General features: G+C 32.9%; 1 protein-coding gene across 7 annotated transcripts in view; it reads left to right on the top strand.

Annotated features, from left to right (window-relative positions):
* Positions 1 to 24,597, top strand: part of POT1 (protection of telomeres 1) — a 77,797-nt gene extending 53,200 nt beyond the window's left edge. For all 7 annotated transcript variants that reach the window (XM_059171753.1, XM_059171751.1, XM_059171747.1 and 4 more), the window contains 10 exons: positions 2,059 to 2,228; positions 3,326 to 3,414; positions 7,449 to 7,505; positions 9,709 to 9,865; positions 12,172 to 12,377; positions 15,569 to 15,704; positions 18,759 to 18,847; positions 20,663 to 20,754; positions 22,442 to 22,547; positions 24,445 to 24,597. In XM_059171753.1, coding sequence (XP_059027736.1) covers positions 2,059 to 2,228; positions 3,326 to 3,414; positions 7,449 to 7,505; positions 9,709 to 9,865; positions 12,172 to 12,377; positions 15,569 to 15,704; positions 18,759 to 18,847; positions 20,663 to 20,754; positions 22,442 to 22,547; positions 24,445 to 24,557 — 1,215 coding nt within the window. In that variant the 3' untranslated portion in view covers positions 24,558 to 24,597. The remainder of the gene's footprint in view (positions 1 to 2,058; positions 2,229 to 3,325; positions 3,415 to 7,448; positions 7,506 to 9,708; positions 9,866 to 12,171; positions 12,378 to 15,568; positions 15,705 to 18,758; positions 18,848 to 20,662; positions 20,755 to 22,441; positions 22,548 to 24,444) is intronic.
* Positions 24,598 to 25,291: the final 694 nt, after the last annotated feature.

Below are 25,291 nucleotides of genomic sequence, written 5' to 3'. Positions count from 1 at the left end.
TGTAGGGATACCTGGGTGACTCAGTCGTTTAAACTGCTGCCTTTGGCTCAGGTCATGATCCCAGGGTCCTGGGTTCGAGTCTCACATAGGGCTCCTTGCTCAGCAGGGAGCCTGCTTCTCTCTCTGTCTCTGCCTGCCGCTCTGCCTGATTGTGCTCCGTCTCTCTCTCTCTCTCTCTGACAATAAATAAATAAATAAATAAATATTAAATAAATAAATAAATAGTATTGTGTAGATCAAGCGAACCTCCCCCTCTCCCTTTCCAGTTTAGTCTTCAGACTTGACTTGCTGCTCGCGTTCATATACATTTTCAGATCAGCTTTTCAAATTCCATAAAAGACACTGGGGATTTTGATTGAAATTACACTGATTTTAAAAATTAACTTGGGGGAGGAGATTACTATCTTTATAATGTTGAAGTTTTTTGTTTATGAATATGATATCTTTCTCCATGTGTTTAGGCCTTTAAATTTTTTTTTTTTTAATGTCTACACAGTAGGACATTTCTCTAGAGGGAGGTGGTTTTTATTTATTTATTTATTTTAAGTAAACTCTTCACTCAATGTGGGACTGGAACTCATGACCCCAAGATTAAGGGTCAAATGCTCTACTAACAAAGCCAGCCATGGACCAGCACATGTTTAGGTCTTCTTTAAGTTCTTTTTATATACTATACTGGTGTGTTACCTATATTTTAGAAGGATCACAGAGTGATAAATGTCCAGAAAGAGTGAGACAAAAGTAAACAGAAGTTTTATCTTCCAGTGTCTTAGTTTGGACACCATGAGGAAAATCAGTTTTGTTGTGTTTTCTTTTTTTTCTGTGTTTTCCTTCTCTGACTCCTTTTATCCTGCACCCATGCCATATTGTAGGGGTCAGTGGAAAAAGAGAAAAAAAGACCTAAATCCCTACCTCCTTACAAAAACAGTACTGGGAGGAAAAAGTTTATATAGCTTCTTTCTTTGAGTAGGTGTCAGTTTCTTTGATTAACATTCTGTATCTGTCATTTTAAGTCTTCTACATTAAAAGAATATCAAATACTCTACATTTAAAGGACATTTTTAAGATTAAGCGAGGTATCTAAAATTACAGAATATTTAGTTCAAAATTCTAATTGGTTTAATCTTGTATTTGAACTCAGAATTGTATAGGCACAATGCTTATTACAAAAGTTTTCTTTCCATAAAACTTGTGGAATAGGGGAATATTTTAATATTACATTTTAAAAAATTCTAGTATTCTCATAAGGAGAATATTTTAGCAATCATTTAAATCTTTTTTTTAAGATTTTTTTTTAATATTTATTAGAGAGAGAAACAAAGATAGCGACAGAGAGCATGAGTGAGATGAGTAAGCATGATCAGAGAGGAGGGGGAGAAGCAGATTCCCCACTGACCAGGGAACCCCCTCCCAAGGCGGGGCTTGATCCACCTGATCCAGGATCATGACCTGAGCCAAAGGCAGATGCTTAGCAGACTGAACCACCCAGGCGTTCCAAATCTTACCTTAAAGTAGCTAAAACAAGTTATTTTCAGTAACCTCAAACAGTTTTCCAAATCAAGTAGAGGGCTCGAGTTTGATTTAAGCAATGGTTTCTTAACTACTGCATTTTATTAGTACTAAGACTCAGTCTTATTTCACACTTTAATATCTCTGACATGGAAATATGTCTTCCATTTGGAAAAAAAACATACAGATGGATACATATATATAGAGAGAGATACATGCATGTTTACATGTACTTATATATTGTATGTAGATGTGTATACATGCATTTATGTAAACATATATATCTATATGTGTGTATATATATGGATACACACACACACAGAAATGCACACACATTTTGGTTTTGATACAGTGTCCTTAGGGCTATTACCTAGCACAGACCGGTATAACACACCAGGACCTTTCTGATCAGTAAGTACCCCTGATTGTTGGTCTTATGCCCCACATTGCTTTGTTAAGTATTTTATGTTATGTATTTTATGTTAAGTATTTTATCAGAAATTATTTGATCTTTTGACATTTTCTAAATAATAAATCATATATTTTTAGGTTGGAAGCTTTCTTAGAATTTATAGCCTCCATACCAAACTTCAGTCAGTGAATTCGGAGAACCAGGCAACATTGTTAGCTCTAGAGTTTCATCTCCATGGTGGTACCAGTTACGGCCGGGGAATCAGAGTCTTGCCAGAGAGTAACTCTGATGTGGATCAGTTGAAAAAGTAAGCATATTATATGCCTATTTAGAAATTGTAAATAAGGTATTAATTAAGCTGCTTCCAAGATCCTGTTGTACTGGACTGGGGTGGATGGATCTGGTAAGTTCTTTGTAATCGATCCTCATAACTTGTGCCAACTATCCATTTGTTTAAATAGATGAACCAAATGAAATAGAAATCAAGCAATCACAGGTTCAAATAGCTAAATAAGCAGAGCTAGGAATGTAGTCTTAGGTTTCCAGTAGTTACTTGTACACTTAGGTCTACTCTGTGCTTGTGCTCTTTTTTCTTCCACCATTTGGCACATTTCCCAAGTACACCAATAGACAGTTGAATCTGGAGTTTAGCTAGAGTTTGGAAGACTTGATACATATCTAGAATTCCAAACATACATAATTCTGCCATGAAAAATATTATCTATTTAAAGTGCCTGTGACTGATAAAATAGGTATCAGAAGTGTTTTGGAGTATCATATTTTAAAAACTTTTCGATGTGCCCATAAAGTGAATAGTATCTTAAGTCCTGCAACATTGGCAGTTTTCTTTTTTGTGACACATCCCTAATGCTCACTGTGTACAGAAACTTTTTCACCAGTAATCTACAAAAGTAAAAATAAATCTTCTGCATATCTACAAAGAGCTCTAGAAAATAAACCCCATTCAGTAAGTTGAAATGAAATAATATTTTTACATTTTAACGTATTGAAATCAGCATGACTTTTAAAACAAATTAAATTAGCTATTTTAATAATCTTATCTCAGTTTTACTTATTTCTTATATTGCCCGATATAGAGCACTTTCACTTTGGACTCTAGAATGAGATTCTTCTAACAGAATGCCATCATTAAATTCCCAGTTTATTTTTGTTTGCAGCATTTCATCATCCTACTGTTTTACACATATCTTTGTAGAATCAAGTTTGTTAAATTTAGAGTACCTTTGCGGTAGCCATAGACCTTCTACTGAAGAAGTTATATACATACACACATAATTTTTATACAATTTCAGTGATTTCTTGGTTTCTAAGGGTAGAACTAAACTGATCATATTGACTTTGTTTTATGCAATTTGATTTGAAATTATATTCTTTCAATTGTAGGGTTTTAGAATCTGCCGATTTGACAGCCAATCTGTGTTTTGATGGTATTTGCCATTCAGAACACGAGGACAGCTTTCGGACTCTTTCAAGTAAGGACAGTTTTTAATGTTAATGGTTTAGTCCTTGCTAACTGAAATGGCTTTATCAGTATTAGTTCTCTTTTTTAATATCATCCCATCTCTGCCTCTCTTTTTTGGTTAAATCCATATTCATTGTAAAGGAATAGGGTAAATCTATATCTGTGTCCTATGTAAAGGTAACATTATTTCTGCCTTAATTGTATAATGGCATTTTCAAATTGGAATGGTAGGGATTACTTAATTTTTGATATACATAGTTATTTATGTATATATGATATGTTATGTGTATATATGTGTACATGTGTATCTATTCATTAAAATTCTGTATTTCCTAGGCAACCACTTGCCAGTTTCTAAAATGAACAGTGGTTGTTTTTGCTGCTTCATTTCAAAGAGCTAGATTATATTTTGATCATACATATTTTAGAAATACACATGGTCTCCAGTTTTTATCAAATTCATCAAGTTCCTAGTTACAGGATCTTAAACAAATACTTGGTTCTATATTTATATTATTGCCTACCTGAATAGGTGACTATTCAAATCCAAATTGAAATTTTACAGATTTTCTCCTTCACAATTTTGCTTTCATATATGCTGGTACTTTCTGGGGCCTAGATGTCATGTTTTTATCCCATATTTTTTATTTCAATGTAACTCCTTCCATTAACTATTTTATGAGTATTTTCTCTTCTATACCAGTAATGATGAGCATTAAAATTAACATGTATTACTTGGTTTAGCCACTTACTAAGTGCCTAATCTTAACAGCACTCCCTTGAGTTTGAAATTTTTTTGTCCCTTTTACAGGAAACTGAGGCTTTGAGTGATGGGGGTCATGTCATTTGCCCAGGGTTACTAAACTATTAACTGATGGCAAAGTCAGATTCAAGTGCAGCTTATTTATTTTTTTATACATATTTTAAGTTTATTTCTTTATTCTCTCTGCCTTATTTAGTCTCTCCACATTTCCTAGCATCTTGGTGATGGCATTTTAGCCAATCTGTGATTACTTAAACTACCATTAACAGGCCAGTCTATTTCAATTGACAGTCATTTGGGGGCAGCATAATTTGTAATTATGCTTTTTGAAATGTCTTTTCTCCTTTTACAAAGATTTTTAAATTGTTTTTAAATTATAAAGTTAATACATGCATGATATCAAGTTACAAAGCTTCCCCATGCCCTTGTGCCCACTTCTGAGGTTATGTTAATAGTTTAGTGTGGTTTCTTCAACACTTTCATGTTTATACAAATATATATACCTATACATAGACGGACACGACTTTCCCCTCTCTTTAAAATATCTGTCAACTTGGAGCACCTGCGTGGCTGAGTTGGTTAAGTGTAACAACTCTTGATTTCAGCTCAGGCCTTCATTTCAGGGTTGTGAGTTCAAGCCCTGCATTGGACTCCACGCTGGGCATAAAGCCTACTTAAAATTAAAAAAATGGGACCATACTCTACTGTTGCTTTCTTTATCAGTAGATAATAGACCTTTTATGGACTAATCCATGTTACTCGAACTTATTTTTTTAATAATAAAAAAATCACTTCATAATGTGATTCTAACATTGTAAACCCAGCTATTTTCCGTGTGATAGACATTCAGGTTGTTTCCAGTTTTTAGCTCTTAACAAATAATGCTTTGAAAACCATCCTTGAACAATTGTATGTTCCTGCTTTTCTTTCTCTAAAATAAACTCCTAAAAGACAGGTTGGTAAATCAAAGGGTAAGCACATCTTTTATTTTAATAGATGCTGTCAGATTATATGACAGAATGTCGTAAGATTCATATGCAAATAACACTCTAGGAAAATGTCCTTTCCTCATACTCTCAGTGGTATTGGAGGTTAGCAGTATACGTTACATTTTGACAGTTTGGCAGGTATAAGGGGATATCTTAGTTTCCTGAGTACTTGGAAACCTGAAAATATTACATATTTATCAGCCCTTTTTACCTCCTCTTCTTTGAATTGTCTGTTCTTATCCTTTACCTGATTTTCTGTTGGATTTTTAACCTTTTTTTTCCCCTCAGTTTGTGGGAGACCATGTATTTATTTTACACTTATTATTACACTTATAGTCTTATTATTTGACTGCTTTTAAGGTTTTTGCCATTGTTTTCACTCATGCAGAATGGCTGATATTAAGGAATCAGATTCATTGAAATTATACTTTGCCAGCTTGAGTTGTCCATTCAAGTTCTATGGATTCTTATAACATTTCTTAGTAATGTTGAAGAAGAAGGACAATGAATCGTATGTTTATATATGATGCCACATAAAATAAGTTAGAACTTACTATACTATTATATGTAATAGAATGTAAGTTAAGGTAATTGCAAAATATGGGTACCTTTTTAGTCTCAAATTCTTCATTTTAAAATGAAAGTACTATTAAAACCTACTGCTCTGTTCACTACTTCTGCTTTCTTGTTAAAGTAAAATCCTATGTTATGGTGTTCGTCAAGTCATCCTATTCAGTTTAATAAGTTTAATTAATATCTTACCTACTTCTCCCTTTGTTTCATTTACAATGTGTTTTTCCCAAAATAATAAAAATTTTCAAACATACAGAAAAATTGAAAAAGTTGTACAGTGAGCACTCAAATACCTACTACCTGGATTATCTTTGCTCTGTCATATACTTCTATCTCTTAATTTATTAGTCCATCTTCTATTTTGACATATTTCAAAGTAAGTTGCAGATGTAAATGTACCTCCTAAGCACTTCAGAATAAATATCATTAACTAAAATTCAATATTTGTTGAGGATATTTTTTAATTTTTGGTGTAAAAAAATTTTTTTTTAAAGATTTTATTTATTTATTTGACAGAGAGAGAGACGGAGATCACAAGCAGGCGGAGAGGCAGGCAGAGGCAGAGAGAGAAGCAGGCTCCCCACTGAGCAAGGAGCCTGATGCGGGGCTTGATCCCAGGACCCTGAGATCATGACCCGAGCTGAAGGCAGCATCTTAACCCACTGAGCCACCCAGGTGCCCCTGGTGTAAAATTATATACAGTGAAATGGATACATTAAGTGTACCATTCCATGAGCTTTGACTAATATATAAGCCCATGTAAGTTAAATCCCTTTAAAAATCTAAACATTACCCTTGTTGAAGAAAGTTCCCTCGTGCTTCTTCCCAGTCAATCCTTATCCCCACTCCAGCCCCATGAATTCTGATTTTTTTTTCCACCATAGATAATTGTGCCTCTTCCAGAACTTCCAATAAATGGAATAATATATTATGTACTCTTACGTACTGTGTGTTTTTAAAATTCATCCATATTGCATGTATTAGTAGTTTGTTCCTTTTTGATTCCTAGTAGTATGGTATGAGGTAGACATTTTCTTAAATACGAATTTCCAGTCACTGTAGCACCATTAGTTTCCTTTCTATAAGATTACTTGTGTGTCTGTCAGAAATCAAGTGAATATAAACATGAATTTGTTTCTGTGCTGTCCAGCTGGAAATACTTAGTAGTATGGTGTGAAGTAAGCATTTTTTTTTCCCTCATACTAATTTCCAGTTGTTGCAGTACCAGAGTTTTGCTCTCCTTTTGGATTGTCTTGCTGCCTTTATCAAAAATGAAATGCAGATTTCTTTGTAGGCTTTCTTTGTAATTTTGTTGCTAGGTTTGTCGTCTTTACACCAGTATCATATATTTCCTTGATTATTACAGCTTTATAGTAAGTCTTGAAGTCTGGTAGTATAAGTCTTCCAATTTTGTTCCTTTTTCAGGATTGTATTTTATATTCTAGGTTCTTTACATTTTCACTTAAGTGATAGAACCTCTTGTCTTTTTCTGCAGCAAAACCTCCTCAATTTTGATTAGGAATATATTGAATCTATAGTTCAATTTGGGGAAAATTGATGTCTTAACAGTTTTGAACCTTCTCGGCCATGAACTTAGCAAATTTTACTCTTGTTTAGATTTTCTTCAGTTCCTGTCAGCAGTGTTTTATAGTTTTCAGTGCCACATGGGATTTTTTAATGGATTTTAAAATTGTATAACTTTTTCCCTTCTTCATGTAGGCTCTGGATCAGTATCGCTATATGAAGTAGAAAGATGTCAGCAACTATCAGCTACAAGTAAGACCATGTATCATTTCTGAATTGTGGGTGTAATACTGTGCATAATAAAGTCTGTCATTACCAACTAATTTGTTTCTATCTAATTTTGAGAGCAGTATCCATGAGGGCAAAAATGTAGCACTATTTATATTTTATTTCCCTCCCTCATAGTAAGTGGCATAAAATGGAACTCAGAAAAATAAATGTTTTTAAATCAACTTTATATTTAAGTTACATAGCTGTAAGATTTATAAAATGTAATCTATTTAACAGTGCAATGGGGTTTATTTTGAGAATGTAAAATATCTTATATGACATAATTTTTATCTGCTCACCTTATGTATTTAGCTCTGTGCTCATAAAGGAGCTCCTTACAATATACCCCAAAACTTTAATGTTAGCAGTGAGAGTAAATCTGTCAAATGCCCTCTTCCTGTTATTTCAGCTAAGGTTAAAAAGTTGAAGAAAAAAAATTTTTTAAGCAGAAGTCTATTAAGTGAAATTCTGTAATATACTTATAAAAATACAAGTTTCTCATTATTGGAGAAAACATAACTATGAAATGGGGGAAGCTCTAAAAAAAGCTTGTTTGTGGTGGTGTTACTGGAATAGGAAGTGTCTATATGTACTCATGGTTTTACAGAAGTAGATGTAGATAGGTCTTTGTATATATGTATTCATTCAAATACATATTCATACATATATAGATGCATGTGTGCAAGTATAGGTATGAACACGTGTGTGTATATATATACTGTACATCTGTGCAGTTAAAGGGCTTCAAAATAATGGCACAGCCTGCTAGCAGTGAATGCACCTAGTACACAAATCTTGGCTTATAAATAATATTCCCCCTTAAAAGGAATCTGGGCAGCTTAAATAAATACCAGACTCCAGGATTGGGACAGGAAAACTACAAGATGAGTCTGGAACATCTTGTGCCATGCTCAGTGAATGATGGAGCATACCAAATTTGATATAATTTGAGCATCAAAATGAAAAACACTAGCGATGAAATAAAACTGAATAAAGTAGGAATCCATTAGTCCATGTGGGTAATAAACAAAAGAACAAATGAGTGAATAAATAAATGAGATGAAATGGAAAGCTCTTAAAGTAAGAGTGTCGACTAAAATGTAAAAGGAATGATGAAGTTAGGGAAGAAAATCATTTTGCAACCATGATAGTAGTAATTGATTGAGCTGTAAATCATCAGTGGGCCCTAAACTTTCAGGATCCTAAATGTTACTGAGGAGTGGGATATTTGTATTTCCCCAAGTACTTTCTTATTATAAAGGGGAAAATAATAAATTTATAGTGGAGAGACTTGCTGAATACCACCATAACCAACTGAGCAAAGTTAGCATTCCCAGGAGTGAAAACACTCATAAGATATATGGCTCTTTAAAAAAAAAAAAAAATGCACACACACACACACACACTTAGTTACATATATGTAACTAAAATTATAAATTATATATATAATAAAAATATAAAAATTCATATAAATTATATATAAATAAATATATATTTAAATGTATACATAAAATTATAAATTAATTTACACATATATTATATATATATGCCTCTTAATATGATACAGAGAAGGACACTTGTAGCACTTATTATATAGTATCCTGCCAAAAATGCATGATCTGTATCTGATCGTGAGCAGAAGCAGACACACCCAAATAAATGGCCTCTACTCCAGATATTATCAATGTCATGAAAGATGGAAAGCTGAGGGACCGTTCAACATCAAGAGAGTCCAAAGAGACAGGAAAAACAGATGCAATGCGTGGTTCAGGATTGGATTCTGGACCTGAAAAAAAAAATTTAAATAAGAACATTATAGGCACATTTGGAGAAATTTGAATGATGTCTGTTGATTCAGTGATAATATTACATCAATATTACAGATTCTGAGATTGAAAATTACACTGTAATAGGTCAATGAAATTTTTTGTGAAATATACACTGAAATATTTAGGGAAAAAGGAGCATGATATCTGCAAACTGTTCTCAAATGATTCATATATATGAATCTGTAAGGAGATAGATATATATGGAGAGAGAGCTAAAGACATGATGATAAATGTGGCAAAATAACAAAGCTGACAAGATAACTTAATTCAATTCTGTGTCTGGTTTGGGGGAGTTCATACGATGAATATTCTTATTATTGTAGATTATCCTGATTTAACCTAAAAATTCTTTTCAGTACTTACAGATCATCAGTATTTGGAGAAAACCCCAATATGTGCTATTTTGAAACAAAAAGCTCCTCAACAGTATCGTATTCGAGCAAAATTAAGGTCATATAAGCCCAGAATACACTTTCAGTCTGTTAAACTTCATTGTCCTAAATGTCATGCGCTGTAAGTATTTTCCATAATAAAACAGAAGTTTTTATTTCATAATGTTCATGAATACATGGTTTCAAATATATCAGTTTAAGTCCTGGCAATGAGTAGATTATAACTTTGTGTATTGTATTTTGAAAGAGTGGTAACATTTTTAAGAGAAAATACTAAAATCTTAATAAATCGTTCTGATATTTCTTTTATTGGTAAATAAAAGTAGGTGCTTTTTTGAAATCTGAAATTCAATTTAGTAGCTCTGATACGTGCAAACAAATAATAAACTATAAAAATATTTGGGGAGGGGCATCTGGGTGCTCAGTCAATTAAGCATCTGCCTTCGGCTCAGGTCATAATCTCAGGGTCTTGGGATCCAGTCTCATGTCAGGCTCTCCGCCCAGTGGGGAGTCTGCTTCTCCCTCTCACTCTCCTTCTTTGAGGGCGTGCACTCTCTCTCAAATCTTAAGAGAAATATATATATTTGGGGAGACTCTTTTTTCACAAAACTTCTTAAAAATAAACCTTTAAAGCCCCTGCCTCTGGCTCAGATCATGATTCCAGTGTCCTGGGATCGAGCCCCGAGTCAGGCTCTCTGCTCAGCAGGGAGCCTGTTCCCCGCCCCCCCAGATATCTCTGCCTGCCTGTCTGCCTACTTGTGATCTCTGTCAAATAAATAAATAATATCTTTTTTAAAAAGTAAACCTTTAATAACTAAAATTTTTTAGAGTTCAGGTTTTTTTTAATTCTTTTTAATTTTTAATTCTTTAATTCTTTTTAAAAGAATTCTTTTTTTTTTTTTTAAGATTTTATTTATTCATTTGAGAGAGAGAGACAAGAGAGAGTGCACAGAGGTTAGAGGGAGAGGGAGAAGTAGACTCCCTGCTGAGCTGGGAGCCTGACCTGGGGCTTGATCCCAGGACGGGGTGCTCATGTCCTGAGCCTAAGGCAGATGCTTAACCATCTGAGCCACCCAAGCACTCCTATATGAAATCTCTAAGTAAGTTACAGAGAAAGACTTGTTGGCAATATTTCTATCTTAAATATAGCAAAATAATTTAAATTTTTATTAATCATTGAGAATTCCATGCATCAGACTTTATTCCAAACATCATTTATTATATATAAATAAATTTATGAGACAATAGAATGAGTATTTACTTACTAGCTTAAGACATAATCTGAAATTATTTTTAAGCTTTTTCTTTTTTATACAATTTGACTGTCTTCCCTCTAAATTTATAATGTGTAAATAAAGTACATTTCCATTTTAAAGCACATATTTGTGTGTGTGTATATTATTTGTATGTACAAATCTGTGTGTACACTAATACTAATATATGTATATTTTTCCTTTCAAAATCTGAGTATGGTACTGTTTGTAGAAATTTTTTTTTAAATTATTTTATTTATTTATTTGTCAGAGAGAGAGATAGAGAGCGCACAGGCACGAAGAGACAAAGGGAGAAGCAGGCTCCTTGCTTGGCAGGGATGTGGAACTTGATCCCCAGCATGCTGGGATCATGACCCGAGCCAAAGGCAGCCACTTAACCTACCGAGCCACCCAGGTGCCCTATGTTTGTAGAGATTTTTGATCATCAAATCAAACCTTAAATAAAATGGGGACCATCTGCCCCCATTTGAGCTTAAAATGATAGTTGGAATTAAAATATAAATACAGATTTTAGGTATTTGCTGAATTATTACTAAATTACAGTTTGTCAAATTCTCTAAAGTCATATAGCTTTGCCAAACAAAATCATCCTCTCTGAGCATTTTTTTAAACAAGTAAAACCATCTCAAAGGTTAAGAGGTGGTACCGAAAGTTACACAGCTGGTTGGGGGCAGAATCAGGATGAGGATATAGACCTTTTGATTCCAGATCATGCCATTTCTATTGTATACATACTTTACCATGTGACTTCTTGAAATTACTATTCTAAGTTAAAATTAGATCCCCTATGAAAGGGGAATTACTTAGGTGGTAAATGGATATTTAATGGGCAGCTGTCTTTTTATCCCCCACAGAGAAGTTTAATGTTCTTTACAAGAGGAGAATGAATTGGTGCTAGAAATAGTTGTAAGATCCTTGTTATTACAAAATCAGATAAGGAAATTGCTGGCAGTTAATGTAATTATGATATGGATCTACTCAGTCAGTGACCTTTTTGGTTGAATAAGAGTCATTTAATCTGCAAAGTGAATTATCTCTGTATTTTAAAATAAGTAGCTGGTCCATCAGCATATTTTAAATTGGATAGTTTGTTAAATTTGAATTTCTAAGCTTATACCAATTGTTTTGTATTATTTCGTTGTGATGATTTTAGGCAAGAAGTTCCACATGAGGGTGATTTAGATACAATTTTACAAGAGGGTGCAAGTAAAACCCCAGATATCAAACTACAAAATACATCATTATATGATTCGAAAATGTGGACCACTACAGATCAAGGAGGACGAAAAGTAGCGGTTCATTTTGTAAAAAATAATGGTATTCTTCCACTTTCAAATGACTGTCTGATTTTGATAGAAGGTAAAGTATTTAAGTAACTGTTTTACTAGAATACAGCTTTTGTTTATGTGATTAATGATTGTTAAATATACGTTAGGGGCAACTTAGGACATATAAAGTCAAAATGTTATTTTAAATCCCATAAAATGGAATATATTATTTATAGTAGGTAGATTTAAATATATACATACACACATATATAAATTAATCTGAATGACATTTTGAAGTAACACATTGAACTCAGGTGTTTGTATTTGTCCATCTTAGATGTTGGATATAATCTTAATCAGATTCAAACTCATTGTGGAGCTGAGTATCAAGAGGCTTCTTGTTATATACAGTTCCTGCTGTTTTTGCCTCTGGATGTCACTGTTGTTCCATTAAAGTAGAATGACTAAAGTCATCTATTGATACACAAGTCAAGGGGCCCTTGAAACAAGTAAAAATAACTTGTTTTAAAACATATGTTTTAAAAGAATGAAACTCTTACTTATTTTTGCATTTCCTTTCCACTTTTGTCTAATTTTAATCTGATGTTTATCTCATATATCTACCAAATATTTTTTCCTTTACCAAATTTAAAACTTCATTATTTTCCTTGAGACTTTTATTCCTTGAGAACATTCCATAATAAAAGGAGAACATCATCTTTAATTTGCAGAGAAAACTTTAGTTCAATTTTATAAATGAACTGACCTTTCTTACAGTAGATTATGATCATTTCTATTACTGACATTTTTCTATTTATAAAAGTAATACGTAATTGTTTTAGTCTATATGTATGTATGAATACAGGTGAATATTACCATTGGTATTATTTTCATGAACATCTTTTATTTTAGTGTTAAAATTATTTAAAATTATTTAGTGTACACCATTTATGGTGTACCAGAAATGATTTTCATTTCTATATACTTATATATATTTATTTAATTTATATATATTTAATCATCACAATAATCCTATTCAGTTGGTACTATTATAAGCTGTTTTTTATACATGAGAAAGCTGAAGCATAGGGAAATTTTAGGTCTTTCCCAGTAGGTAGTAAGTGGAATTGAAGTGGTTTCTATTTCTTTGACAAGTAACTCTACAGTGAAGTTTATCTTCCCTCTGGATGAAGTGTAATTAGAGGGGCACAAGGAATTCAGTAAATGTTGCCCAGTTACTTTCCAATAAAGCTGTCATACTATTCCTATGCTTTAGTAGCATATAAGATTATCTGTTCCCCCATTCTCATCATCATACACTAGCACTCAAAAAAATTTGTCCACCTTGATGAGTGAAATATGGTATCTTATTCCATTAGCAATACTTTAATCTCTACCAGGAAGTAGATACAGAAACAAAAGCAACAGACACCTGCAAACACAAGAAATGGAGTAAGACTATTTGTGTACCCTAAAAATAAAGCTCTGGACCTACCAGATTCTGTAAGAACTGTACTTGTAGGACTAAGAGGATATTAGATATACCATAGAGTTCTTCTAGGTTATATGGCCTCCTACAATTCTGTGCTGAAGCCAAGTTAAACTTGAGAGTCCAAAAGAAGCTTGAAGAGGTACCTTTAGATCCTGATCCTGTCTTTAATTACTGCTCATCCCACAAACCTTCAGTCTCATCTCGTATGATTTCTCAGTTCTCATTCCACCTTCCAGCCATATCGAACTGGTGGCAGTTCCTAAACCCAGGCTATTTCTCTGTGCCTCTTTGCCATTCCATTGCTATTCTGAGAATTTTGCTCTAACACGTGTTCATAAGTAACTCAATAATTCCCTTTCCTCAGCAATTCATTTGAAATATTTAATGAGCATCTACAAGTACCAAGCAGTCTTCTGATTCACCAGGCAGTTTTGAGTGGTTCTTACTGCATAGCATATGAACTTTCAGTTCATCACTTTTCTTCTTGTATTATATTTGCATTATATCTGTCTGTTTATAGACTTGTTTGCTTAATAGAATGTAACTGCCCTTAAGTGCAGGGTGCACGTTTATTTTAATCTGTATCTTCAGCACATAGGGTAGGAGGATAGGCATGCAACTGGTTCTCAGTAAATATATAGTGAGTGAATAGGTGTATTCAGAGTAATAACACTTTACCTTACAGAGCTTTTTAATGAAAGTCAAATGAAAATATATCTGAAAGCACTTTAAAACTTAAAAGTGTTTTATCAAAATGCAAGCTATTTTTATCGTATTTCTGAGTATTATAACCCTAATCAGAGCTGGGATCTAACTGCAGAATGACCTGGCAGAACTGTGGTTTCCACAAAGTTGTGGAAAGAGGGGAAGTTGCTGTCCTTACCGATATTTATCTCCTTTTTCTGAATAAATACTCCTTGGATTGTTTCAAGACTGATTAATTTCTAGAGTTCCAGAAAAGTAAAATTTGACAATTTTGGCCAATGTTCTTTTTCCTTTTATGGAGAAGTGTATTTTTGGACGTTCTTATTACTCTGCTGTGCTGGAAGTGCACGATTGAATTTAACATTACATTTTAGGAGTACACAAAAAGTATTTGTATAAGCCATATTCTCTTTCCTTAGAGAGGAAGAATTATCATCTAAGTGACAAATACACCAGAAGAGGTACCAGTAGGTTTGAGTGATTAGAGAGAATATTGCCTAATGGTAGTAGCACCCAATTGGGTGTCCTCTTTCCTTCTAGCCAACATGATGGCTTTAATGGCCACTTTGTCATAGAATTGGAAATAGCAGGATTTTTCAGGAAAAAGCAACAAATGCTATACATGAACTGTTTCCATTTGTATTTAAATATAATGTTGATCTGAAAGTTTGAAAGATGTATTTCAAACTCAAGACTAAACCTAGACATTATTAGTATATAGCAAATTTAATGAGAACCCTGTTATACTTTGGCTCTCAGTTTTATTTTCTTTTGAATACTTAACCAAAGTGTTCAGGCATAAAAGCAATTTGTATAAAAATTTAGGAAAATGGTTAAAATTTCACAAGCCTTGTATTTTGTTCAAGTCTCAGCATTTTTGTGCAGCGGTTTCTTAAATCAGGGCAGGATACTAAGTTTACAAATTACTGTATTTTACAATAAATGTATAAATGTATTAATCATCTAAATTCATGCCTTCATTGTCTTTTTCTTTCAGTCCCCTTAGTCTTTTTTACTGTACCTTATATGTTACTTAATAGACACTCAATTTTGCCTAGAAGGATTTATTTATTCTTTGTTAATAGGAGGTACACTCGGTGAAATCTACAAACTCGCAAACAAGTTTCATAGTGTAATTCCTGTGAGATCTGGCCAGGAAGACTTGGAAGTCCTTGATCTTTCAGCACCATTCCTTATACAAGGAAAAATACATCACTACGGGTATGCTTTCAAATCTGGGAGTTTTGAGAAGACTGCATAGCAGTAATTTTTATTATTTTATCCTAGTAGTTGCTATATATATATATATTCAATGGATACTTTGAATATATATATATATATATATATATATGTATATGTACAATTTATATGTACAAGATTTTTCTGGTATATATTTATTCTTTTGATAGCATATGCATCAGTGACCTCCAATGCACTAAATATAAAACTACCCCAAAGGCTAACACTCATTTGTTTTCTTTCACAAAGATTTAGATAATGGTACAGAGAAAGGTTCATAACTATATCCTCATAAAAGTTAAGTGACTGAATTCCAAAATTTCTGTGCCAGGAAGTTACAGTTTAGTTACCACTGAGGAGGTAGAAGATAATCAGAATACATTAGGAGAATCAGAATATATTAGAAAAAGGCATGTGTTTCAAGATATATGTAGTCTCTCTTGAACCTGTTTAACTTCATGGTTTCTTTTGTTTTATAAATTTTTAAAATATTAATATGATGAATGATGATATTTCTCAAAATGCTTGTGAAACCTTAAAGGATTTCCTTACTTAGGCTTTAGTTATTTTACTCAGATTTATGGACCTGATTCTTTTTAAACAATTTTAAACTAATGTTTCAGTTTCTTTAACAGTTATCCATCTCCTATGGTTTTTTATTTCTCGAATCTATTAATGAATTTTTTTTAGAAAAGTCCTCATCTCTTATGTAAATTTAAATTTAGTGACATAAAATTGTTTATAGTACTTTTGGTGATTTTTAAATCTCCACTTTGTTCCTGAATCCACTAAATATTACCCGCACCTTTTTTTTTACGTTTTTTTGCCAAAGCAACTAGATTTGTTCTGACATGCTCTATTTTTATATTATTTTTCATATCTTTTTTTTTGCATTTACTTTTTTTGGGTTTCCTTGGCTTTTTCTTTTTTTATCTTTATTTACAACATTTACTTACTTTAAGTTTCTTTGTTTTTTCTTTTTCAAATGTTTTTAATTGAATGCTTATCTCAATTATTAATTTTTAGTATTTTTAAAATATTTACATTTAAGCCCATATTTTTCCGGAGAAAATGGCCATAGCTTGAAACCAAGATTTTTTTTTTAATATTTTATTTATTTATTTGACAGAAATTACAAGTAGGCAGAGAGGCAGGCAGAGAGAAAGGAGTGCAGTCTCCCCACTGAGTGAACAGCCCGATGTGGGGCTCGATTCCAGGACCCTGGAATCATGACCTTAGCCGGAGGCAGAGGCTTTAACCTACTGAGCCACCCAGGCGCCCCCTGAAACCAAGATTTGATATGTAGTGGTGTTTGTTCTTCTTTTTTTTTTTTTTTTGGTCTCTTCTAAATTTTCCTAATTCTCATTATGGTTTTTCTTAGGCCCATGAATTATTTAGCTGTGTATTTTAAAGTTTTCACACACGCATATTAGGTACTATTTTTTTAGTTAGATTACTTTTTAACCGAATAGGTTGCTGTATTTCATAACGATTCTTTGAGATTCATTTAGCTTTGCTTTATCCCAGAATATGTTTACATTTTATATATATTGTCTATATTTAAAAAAGATGTTTTCTTTAATAGTTGTGTTTAATGTCTAATAGTGTTTAGTTACACCCATTAGTCAAACTTGTTAATCATATTCAAAACTTCTTTTTCCTTTGTAACTTTGTCTAATCACTTCTTCGAGAGTGTGCTTAATGTCCTCTGTAGTGGAACATTTGTGATCTTTTATTCTGTCAGTATTTGCTTTGTATATTTTGAGGCTCTTTTGCTGGTTTGCTTTCATGTTTCTTTGTCGTTACATTTTGGAAAGTCTCATAAATTAATAAGACTAGATTTTAGTTTTTTAATAGATGAATTTTAAATATGTTAATTACTGATATATTTGGGTTTTATTTCTACATTTTATGTTGTTCTCCACTTACGCTATTACTTTCTCCTTTTTTTTTATTATTAAGCTTATTTTCTCCCTCTAGTCTTCTATTAGGTTTTTTCTTTTTTTTTTAAGATTTTTTATTTACCCTGTAGTCTTCTGTTGGATTCATTTATAAAAATGTTCATGATTTTCCCCTTTTTCTGCTTTTACTGCTTTCAAAGGAATGAATTCTGTATTTAATATTTACTTGTTTCCCCTTATATTTTAATTTATATGCTTAATTTTTAGCTTGCATGCTTGCTTTATCAATGTCTAGACTTAATATCACAGCCTATTTTTGAGGAAATAATATGTTTTGATTCTATTGCCTTTCTCTGTTAAAGAAGAAATATTTATATATTTGATGGGTGGAGGAGAAGAATATTTAATATAGGGACCCTCTATTCTCCAGATTAGAAGTGAAAAGGAGTCTGCATGAACCTTTTGGACATTGATTTTTATATTTGTATTCAAGTATATTTTCTTATCAATATCTCCTAATCTTATGATGATATATAGTAAAAAGTAATTACTTGTACTTATTTGTATATAAGTAAAGCAAAATACCTATACTAAATAATGAGCATTTGTAGTATATTGTATAGTTTCAGATTAATTTCTAATACAAAAGATAAGTATAATATTAGGCATTATAAACTGTGAACCTCTGAATATGCATTTACTAAATATATTATCCAAAGTCTTGTTAGTACTGACTTCCTTAGAATAATTTTCTCCTATTGATTATATTTACTTATGACCTTAGCTGTTATCACAGAGCCATCGAATGAGAGTCCTGAGAGATTATCCCTTTCAACTTTTTCGTTTTGCCCACAAAATCAGCCAAATTAACAATCTGAATCTGGACTCTTTCTCTTATTCTCAACTTAGTTACTTATTCTGAACCATACTATCTTTTTAATTGCTTCTATTGTGAAAAGCTTATTTTTTTACAATTCTGCTTGTAATAATGTGCATTACACTATGAAAGGTGCAACACTGTTGTTTTATAAATAACTTTAAACTCTGCATGTTTGAACAGCAACGATAAGTTATAATTAAATGAGTTATAATAATTATTTTAAAATGCCTATTTTTTTTCTGTCATTAATTTCAGATGTAAACAATGTTCTACTTTGAGACCAATACAAAATCTAAATTCCCTGGTTGATAAAACACCATGGATTCCTTCTTCTGTGGCGGAAGGTTAGCAAATTTCTGTGTCCTACAACTGTAACTGTCTTCATATAAAGTGACCTCACTGATTGTATTTCAGTTGTCAGTCTAGTAAAACCAGAGCAAAACCAGAGCAAAGACTGAGCTAAAGTTTAACTGTACTTAAGCAAAACCTTTCACTGTGATTATAATAAGACTATAAAGTGAAGTTTAAAATATATGAAAACTTGCTTCCAGGCTTCTGCCAATATCTTTAATCATTACTATATTTAATATTCAGTAATTTGTTATAGTATTAATTATTAATCACAAATGCAGATTCTGAAAAATCCCTCCAGTTCACAGTATTTTTGTATTAAAAACAGATTTAGAGATGGCTCTTACAGCTCTTTACCCAATACACATCTTTATCTGGAGCAAGAAACTTCTTCACCCAGCTTGGCTTAAAACTCTTTCAGTGACAGGGGACTCATTATATTGCAAGACAGCATACCTCTTAATTTTTAAGTAGTTCTTAGTGAAGCAAAACCACCTACTTATAATTTTAGCACAGACCACATTCTGTGCGCTGGTCTTAGTGAACATGCCTTCTATAAGATCAGCAGGCTTTGTGCATTGAAGATACCTGTCAAACCTTCACTCTTTATTTTTCCAGCTAGGCACCCTCACTTCACTTGGTATTTTCCCACATTCCCTACTATTTTGTTTCTCCTCCTTATTAAACATTTCACTTTACCAATGTTCTTAAGTTTGGCATTAAAAGCTGCAAATAGTGCTACAAATGTTGGCCAATGCAGAATATAAAGAAAACTTTTATTTTTCTAAAATTGGACACTGCTTCTACTAGCCTGAAAATTCTATTGTATTGATATTTATTTATATACTTGGTTTTGTTTTGTTTTGTTTTTTTCCTTAGTAGTCTAGCTATAGATACTGCTATCTCGTATTTTGTTTGTGGTCCAGTGAAATTCCAGGCTCCCTGCTTTCCAGCTTGGTCTTCTCATCCCATTCTTAATGCAAGTCTTTGTGTGGTCCTTGAGGGTAGATTTTATGTTCATTCTTCTTGGTTTTAGCTCAGTTTTAACCTGTGGAGACCTTTAGAATCCTATAAATCGGTTCCTCTGTATTAATAATTTTAGTCATGTCTGTATGCCCTAATTCATTTCTCTGTACCCTGATTCATTCTTCTTACTTGCCCCTTAATTAATCCTTTTACATATGGATTCCACAAATGGAAGACAGTGTTTCATTTTATAAACATATTAAATGTCTTCCATTTCCAAATGCAAAGTACCATTTTAACCTATGAATTTTTGTATCATTTAGTATCTCTTTAATTTCTTCTTCCTCATCTTACCAAATCATGAAATCCCATCTTCTAACATTTTGATCCATTCTACCAGATGATATCTTAAAAAATAAGTGATTCCTATGTTTATAATACAAAGGGGAGAGATATATTACAAAACCATAAATATTGAATTGCATGCAATTTTTCTAGAACATTCTGGTATTTTAATTTTGTCTTTCATGAGGCTATCATGCAATGAATTATAGTTCGTAAATTGGTTTTTATGTTTTCTATCAAATTATCAAAGATACTTTATATTAATATTTCACCAATGCTTATAGGTCATTGTCCCTATATAGATACAATGTAATGTCTAAAATGAATCTGTTAAATGAGTCTAATATATTGTTATTGGAGAACAAAAGGCATAAATATAAGTTATTTATGTTTATTTTAGTAAACAAAACTAACATAACATCATAAAGCAATTTTCACTTTACTTTGATTATAAGGATTAGAAGATTCATATGGTTTCATCTTCTTTCCCTTACTAGTATTGGGTATTGTACCCCTTCAACATGTGTTTGTAATGACATTTACTCTTGATGATGGAACAGGAGTATTGGAAGCTTATCTCATGGACTCTGTAAGTAACAGAGGTAGTATAGATATTTCTAAGTAAAATATTTTTTAATTTTGATGTATTTATTCATTCCCACTTTATTACTGAGAGGATTTAACGCAACTTAAATAAAATGCAAGCACATAAATCTTGAAGTGTCTATATATTTATCCTGTTTTGGTTTAACTTTGTAAATTTAATATCCATATAATGAAAAATTGAAGAATAGGAATTTGAGGAGAGGCTCTTCAGAAGTTTTATTCCAGGAGTCAAAGTCAGGTATTGACCACACCTTCTGTCTAGCAGCATTTCACTAGGTTTTTGAAGTCTCCACATTTCCATTTTAGATGGAACTAAATTGCTTTGGAAGGTCAGTGGTTATATTATGTGAAACTAGGGAGCTATCCATAAACCTCCCTCATTTCTAACAACACTTCCAAGTTTGGGGGTTCTCAGGAACACCCTTAAGTTTTGATAATCCACTGGAAAGATTCCCATTAACTTCCTAAAAGTTATTATTGCTATTATGATTTATTACACCTAAAGGATACAAATCAAAAGCATCCAAGGGAAGAGGTACATGGGGCAGAGTCCGGTTGTCCTCTTCCCATGGAGTAGCAGGCAGTGTTGCCGGCCTGATAATGATTTATAAGGAGTACGAGCCAGGGAAGCCTCACTGAGCCTTAGTGTCTAGAGTTTTTATTGGTGCTCTGTCATGTAGTCATGGTTGACAGCCCTTATGGCTGGTCTTAGTTTTCAGCCCCTCTGAAGATCAAGCTAATATCATATGCCCCAACCTCCCCACCCTAGATCTCTAGTGTGACTGACATACAAGGACATTCCTAACAGGCATATTTTAAGGGCTTAGAGATTATTTCCAGAAGCCAAGGGCAGAGACTAGATTTCTGTTAGCGGTCGAATTTTTTTACTGCACACATTCTGAAACAATCTGGGGTAAAGTTGAGAGATTTTTTTCCTCCTGCTTAACAATTCATTTGTCCATTTATTGAATAAATATTTAATGAGCACCTGCTCTGTGCCTAGGTACTGTTGTATATGATGGGGTTATAGCAGTGAACAAAGCAAACAAAATCCCTTCTTTCTTTTAAGAAAGTATAGTATAATATGTTAGAGAAAAGAAAAGTTAAATAAATATACAACATATATTCTACTCTTTTAAACTTAAGACTACATTTTTTCCTATATACAAAGAGAATGAGAGACCTCACGTTTTTCTAAATACTATTATTATTATTATCATTAATTCAAAGTAATTGGATTTTTTATATGTATATCTTAATGCTGTTTTTAAAGTAGTAAATTAGATTTTAAGAGATCAGACTAGAATTCTGTGACTTCTACAGTCTTTATAGAGTAAAATAGTCTAGATCATTTTCATTAAAATATATTGAAATACTTTCATGTTAATTATGACTTTAAAAAAAGATAAACTTCCAAGGCGCCTGGGTGGCTTAGTCAGTTGAACATCTGCCTTTGATTCAAGTCATGATCCCAGGGTCCTGGGATCGAGCCACTTGGGTTCCCTGCTCAGTGGGGAGTCTGCTTCTCCCCTTCCCTCTCCCCCGCCCCTAGTAGTTGCACGCTCTTGCTCTCTGTCAAATAAAAAAAAAAAAAAAAAAAAAAAAATCTTAAAAAAAAAAGAAACATTAATTTCCTTTTTTCTTTCTGTAATTTTTTTTTTTTTTTTAAGGACAAATTCTTCCAGATCCCAGCATCAGAAGTCCTAATCAATGATGACCTTCAGCAGAGTATGGATATGATCATGGATATGTTTTGTCCTTCAGGAATAAAAATTGGTAGGCAATAATATTTTTAACAATCTCATCATTCTTTTTCTTGAAACAGTATTTAACGTGTCTAATCTGTAGACTTAGAGGATGAAAACTTTGAAGTCTGATTGTAAGTAAATTATTGTTTGATCTGCTTTTTGATGAAAACAGTGGCATGGAGAAAAGAGTTAAGAATCATAGTTTGTCCTCTGCCTTCAGCTCAGGTTATGATCTCAGGGTCCTGGGATCGAGCGCCACATCGGGGTCTCTGCTCAGCCAGGAGCCTGCTTCCTCCTCTCTCTCTGCCTGCCTCTCTGCCTACTTGTGATCTCTGTCTGTCAAATAAATAAAATCTTTTAAAAAAAAATCATAGTTCCTGAAATGAAAAAATTTTTAATTTTTTGAAATAATAAAAAAGGAGGGAGGCCGTTTTGATCACAAGCACGTTTGATACTGTGTTTATGCAAACATTTTTTTTTTGAAGTTATACCAACAGAGATGAAATTTTCTCAAGAATCATTTTCTATAACAGACTTCATTTAGCCAGTTTAATTGATTCATGAATTTCTGTTCAGTATTAACCAGTTTCAGATTTTATGCATTTTATTTTACTAATTGTTCTTTTATCAGCTTTAGTTCTCTGGATAACATTTGTCCATCAACCAGATCTTCAGGTCAAATCATATCAATTACAGTTACTGACACAGGCTTCCGTTTGTAGCCATTATTTCTGTTTACATTGAAATTTGAAGACCGCAATCATAGTAGGATGGTTTGACTCTTCTAACAATTTTTCATAAGTAACAAATTTTGCCAGCTGCAGGTTTAGATGCTGTCAGTTTAACTTTTTAAAATTATTTCTAATCAGACTTTATTTTCTCCTGGTCAGTCTTTACATCTTATAACGATTCTGAAAAAACAGCTGTAACAAGGTTTAACTTACATACTTCTATTTGATATCACTTTAATTTTGGTTTTAATTCATTTGGATAGATTTCTGGAAATAAAACTCTGATTAAAAAGCACAGGTGTGGGGTGCCTGGGTGGCTCAGTTGTTACATACCTGCCTTCATCTCAGGTCATGATCCCGGGGTCCTGGGATTGAGCCCAACATCAGGGTCCTGTTCATTTGGGAGCCTGCTTTTCCCTCTCCAGCTCTCCGTGCCTTTGTTCCCTCTCTCATTGTCTCTCTAATTAATACATAAAGCATTTAAAAAACAAAAACAAAAAAACCCCACAGGTTTTGTAGGCTTTTGATTCATGCTGCCAGATTGCTTTTCAAGAATATTTTACGTATTTGTAGTACCACCAGCAGTAGAGAAGAGGCCTGTCTTGCTTGACTCTTGCCAATATTGACTATATTAAGTGTCTTTCAAGCTTGAACTTGAAGAAGCATTGAGAAACTTTTCTAGAAGTTTTAAACAGATTTATTGTAGTCATGACCAAAACTTGGAAACAGCATCTACAGCTGCCAACATTGTCTGGACACAGTGCCTGGTACCTGATGGGAGTTTCAGCTAGACAGGTGTATAAAAGCCTGAGCTGATGTGAACCTCAGGTTCAGTTTCTTTATAGTCAACCAAGGAAAAAAAAAGAAGAGAAAAAAAGAAAAAAAACCTGGGGTAGTCAGCAGCAGGAAGAAAAGTTGGTAATGAGGTGGCTGCTACCTTTGCTATCAAACATTTGGAAAACTCCACATTTAATTGTTGTTTTCTGTTGGGAAAAAATCAAATTAGGATTGTTACAGAACAGTAACAAGAACCCAGTGTATATCTGGAAGAGTAGATACTATTAAATTTGGTAAGTGTATTTATTTTTCAAGCTAAGTTAAATGTTAATTTTTCTAGCTAAGCATTATGGTTAGGTATATATTTCAGAGATATTTGGTTAGTTTTAATGATTAACCTTTTTTTCTCATTTGTAGATGCATATCCATGGTTGGAATGTTTCATCAAGTCATATAATGTCACAAGTGGAGTGGAACAGCAGATTTGCTATCAGATTTTTGACACCACAGTTGCAGATGATGTAATCTAATATTGTCATTCAGCTTAGCATGTGTAAAATACTGTAATTTTAGAAAACATTATTTTCTGTGAGATTGTTACAAAACACGTAAAAGGTTTAAATATTAACCACAATGTAAATTCTTTTCACAAATAGTATTGTGTTATCCTTTTGCTCAAATTTCCAGTATGGTGGCTACAAGGGGCATAAAGGGGAAAGGGGAATAAAGAAGGACTAGCTTCATTTACGCCTTGCAGCCCTTTCAGAGAAACTCTTCTGATACCCTACACAAGAAATCACTTTCCCTGTTGGATTTTCCATCTGTCAGCCACTGATTGGTCTGCCCGCCATCATCCATGTTTGACCTTTTGTTGCCCTGATTTTTATATCAGTAGTGTTAGTGATTTTAGCATAGGTGTGGAGTTAGAAAATGTCCTTATGTTAACTCATTCAGCTTTTACTGAGTGGGAGGTATGTAGTGGCTAGCAGTTTGGTTTTGTACAAAGGGATCTACTTAAACAAGTAGTCTTGTTTAGAAGTGCCCTTCTGAGTGAGTTAGAAGGCACTCACAGGAGTGGTTTAAGTGTATGTGGCAGAATTGCTGTCTTTTGGTGCTGTTGACCAATTTAGGATAAATCCATTTTTTTTAAGACCTGAATTATGTGCTTTTGATTGCTTGTTTCTCTACGTGATATTAGAACTTATTGCATTCCACCTTGATCTAATAAAGCAGTCAGATTTATTACAATGTCACTGACTTACTT

The sequence above is a fragment of the Mustela lutreola genome, chromosome 4, assembly GCF_030435805.1.
Source record: "Mustela lutreola isolate mMusLut2 chromosome 4, mMusLut2.pri, whole genome shotgun sequence".
Lineage (NCBI taxonomy): Eukaryota > Metazoa > Chordata > Mammalia > Carnivora > Mustelidae > Mustela > Mustela lutreola.
This window is presented reverse-complemented; position numbering and strand designations above follow the sequence as displayed.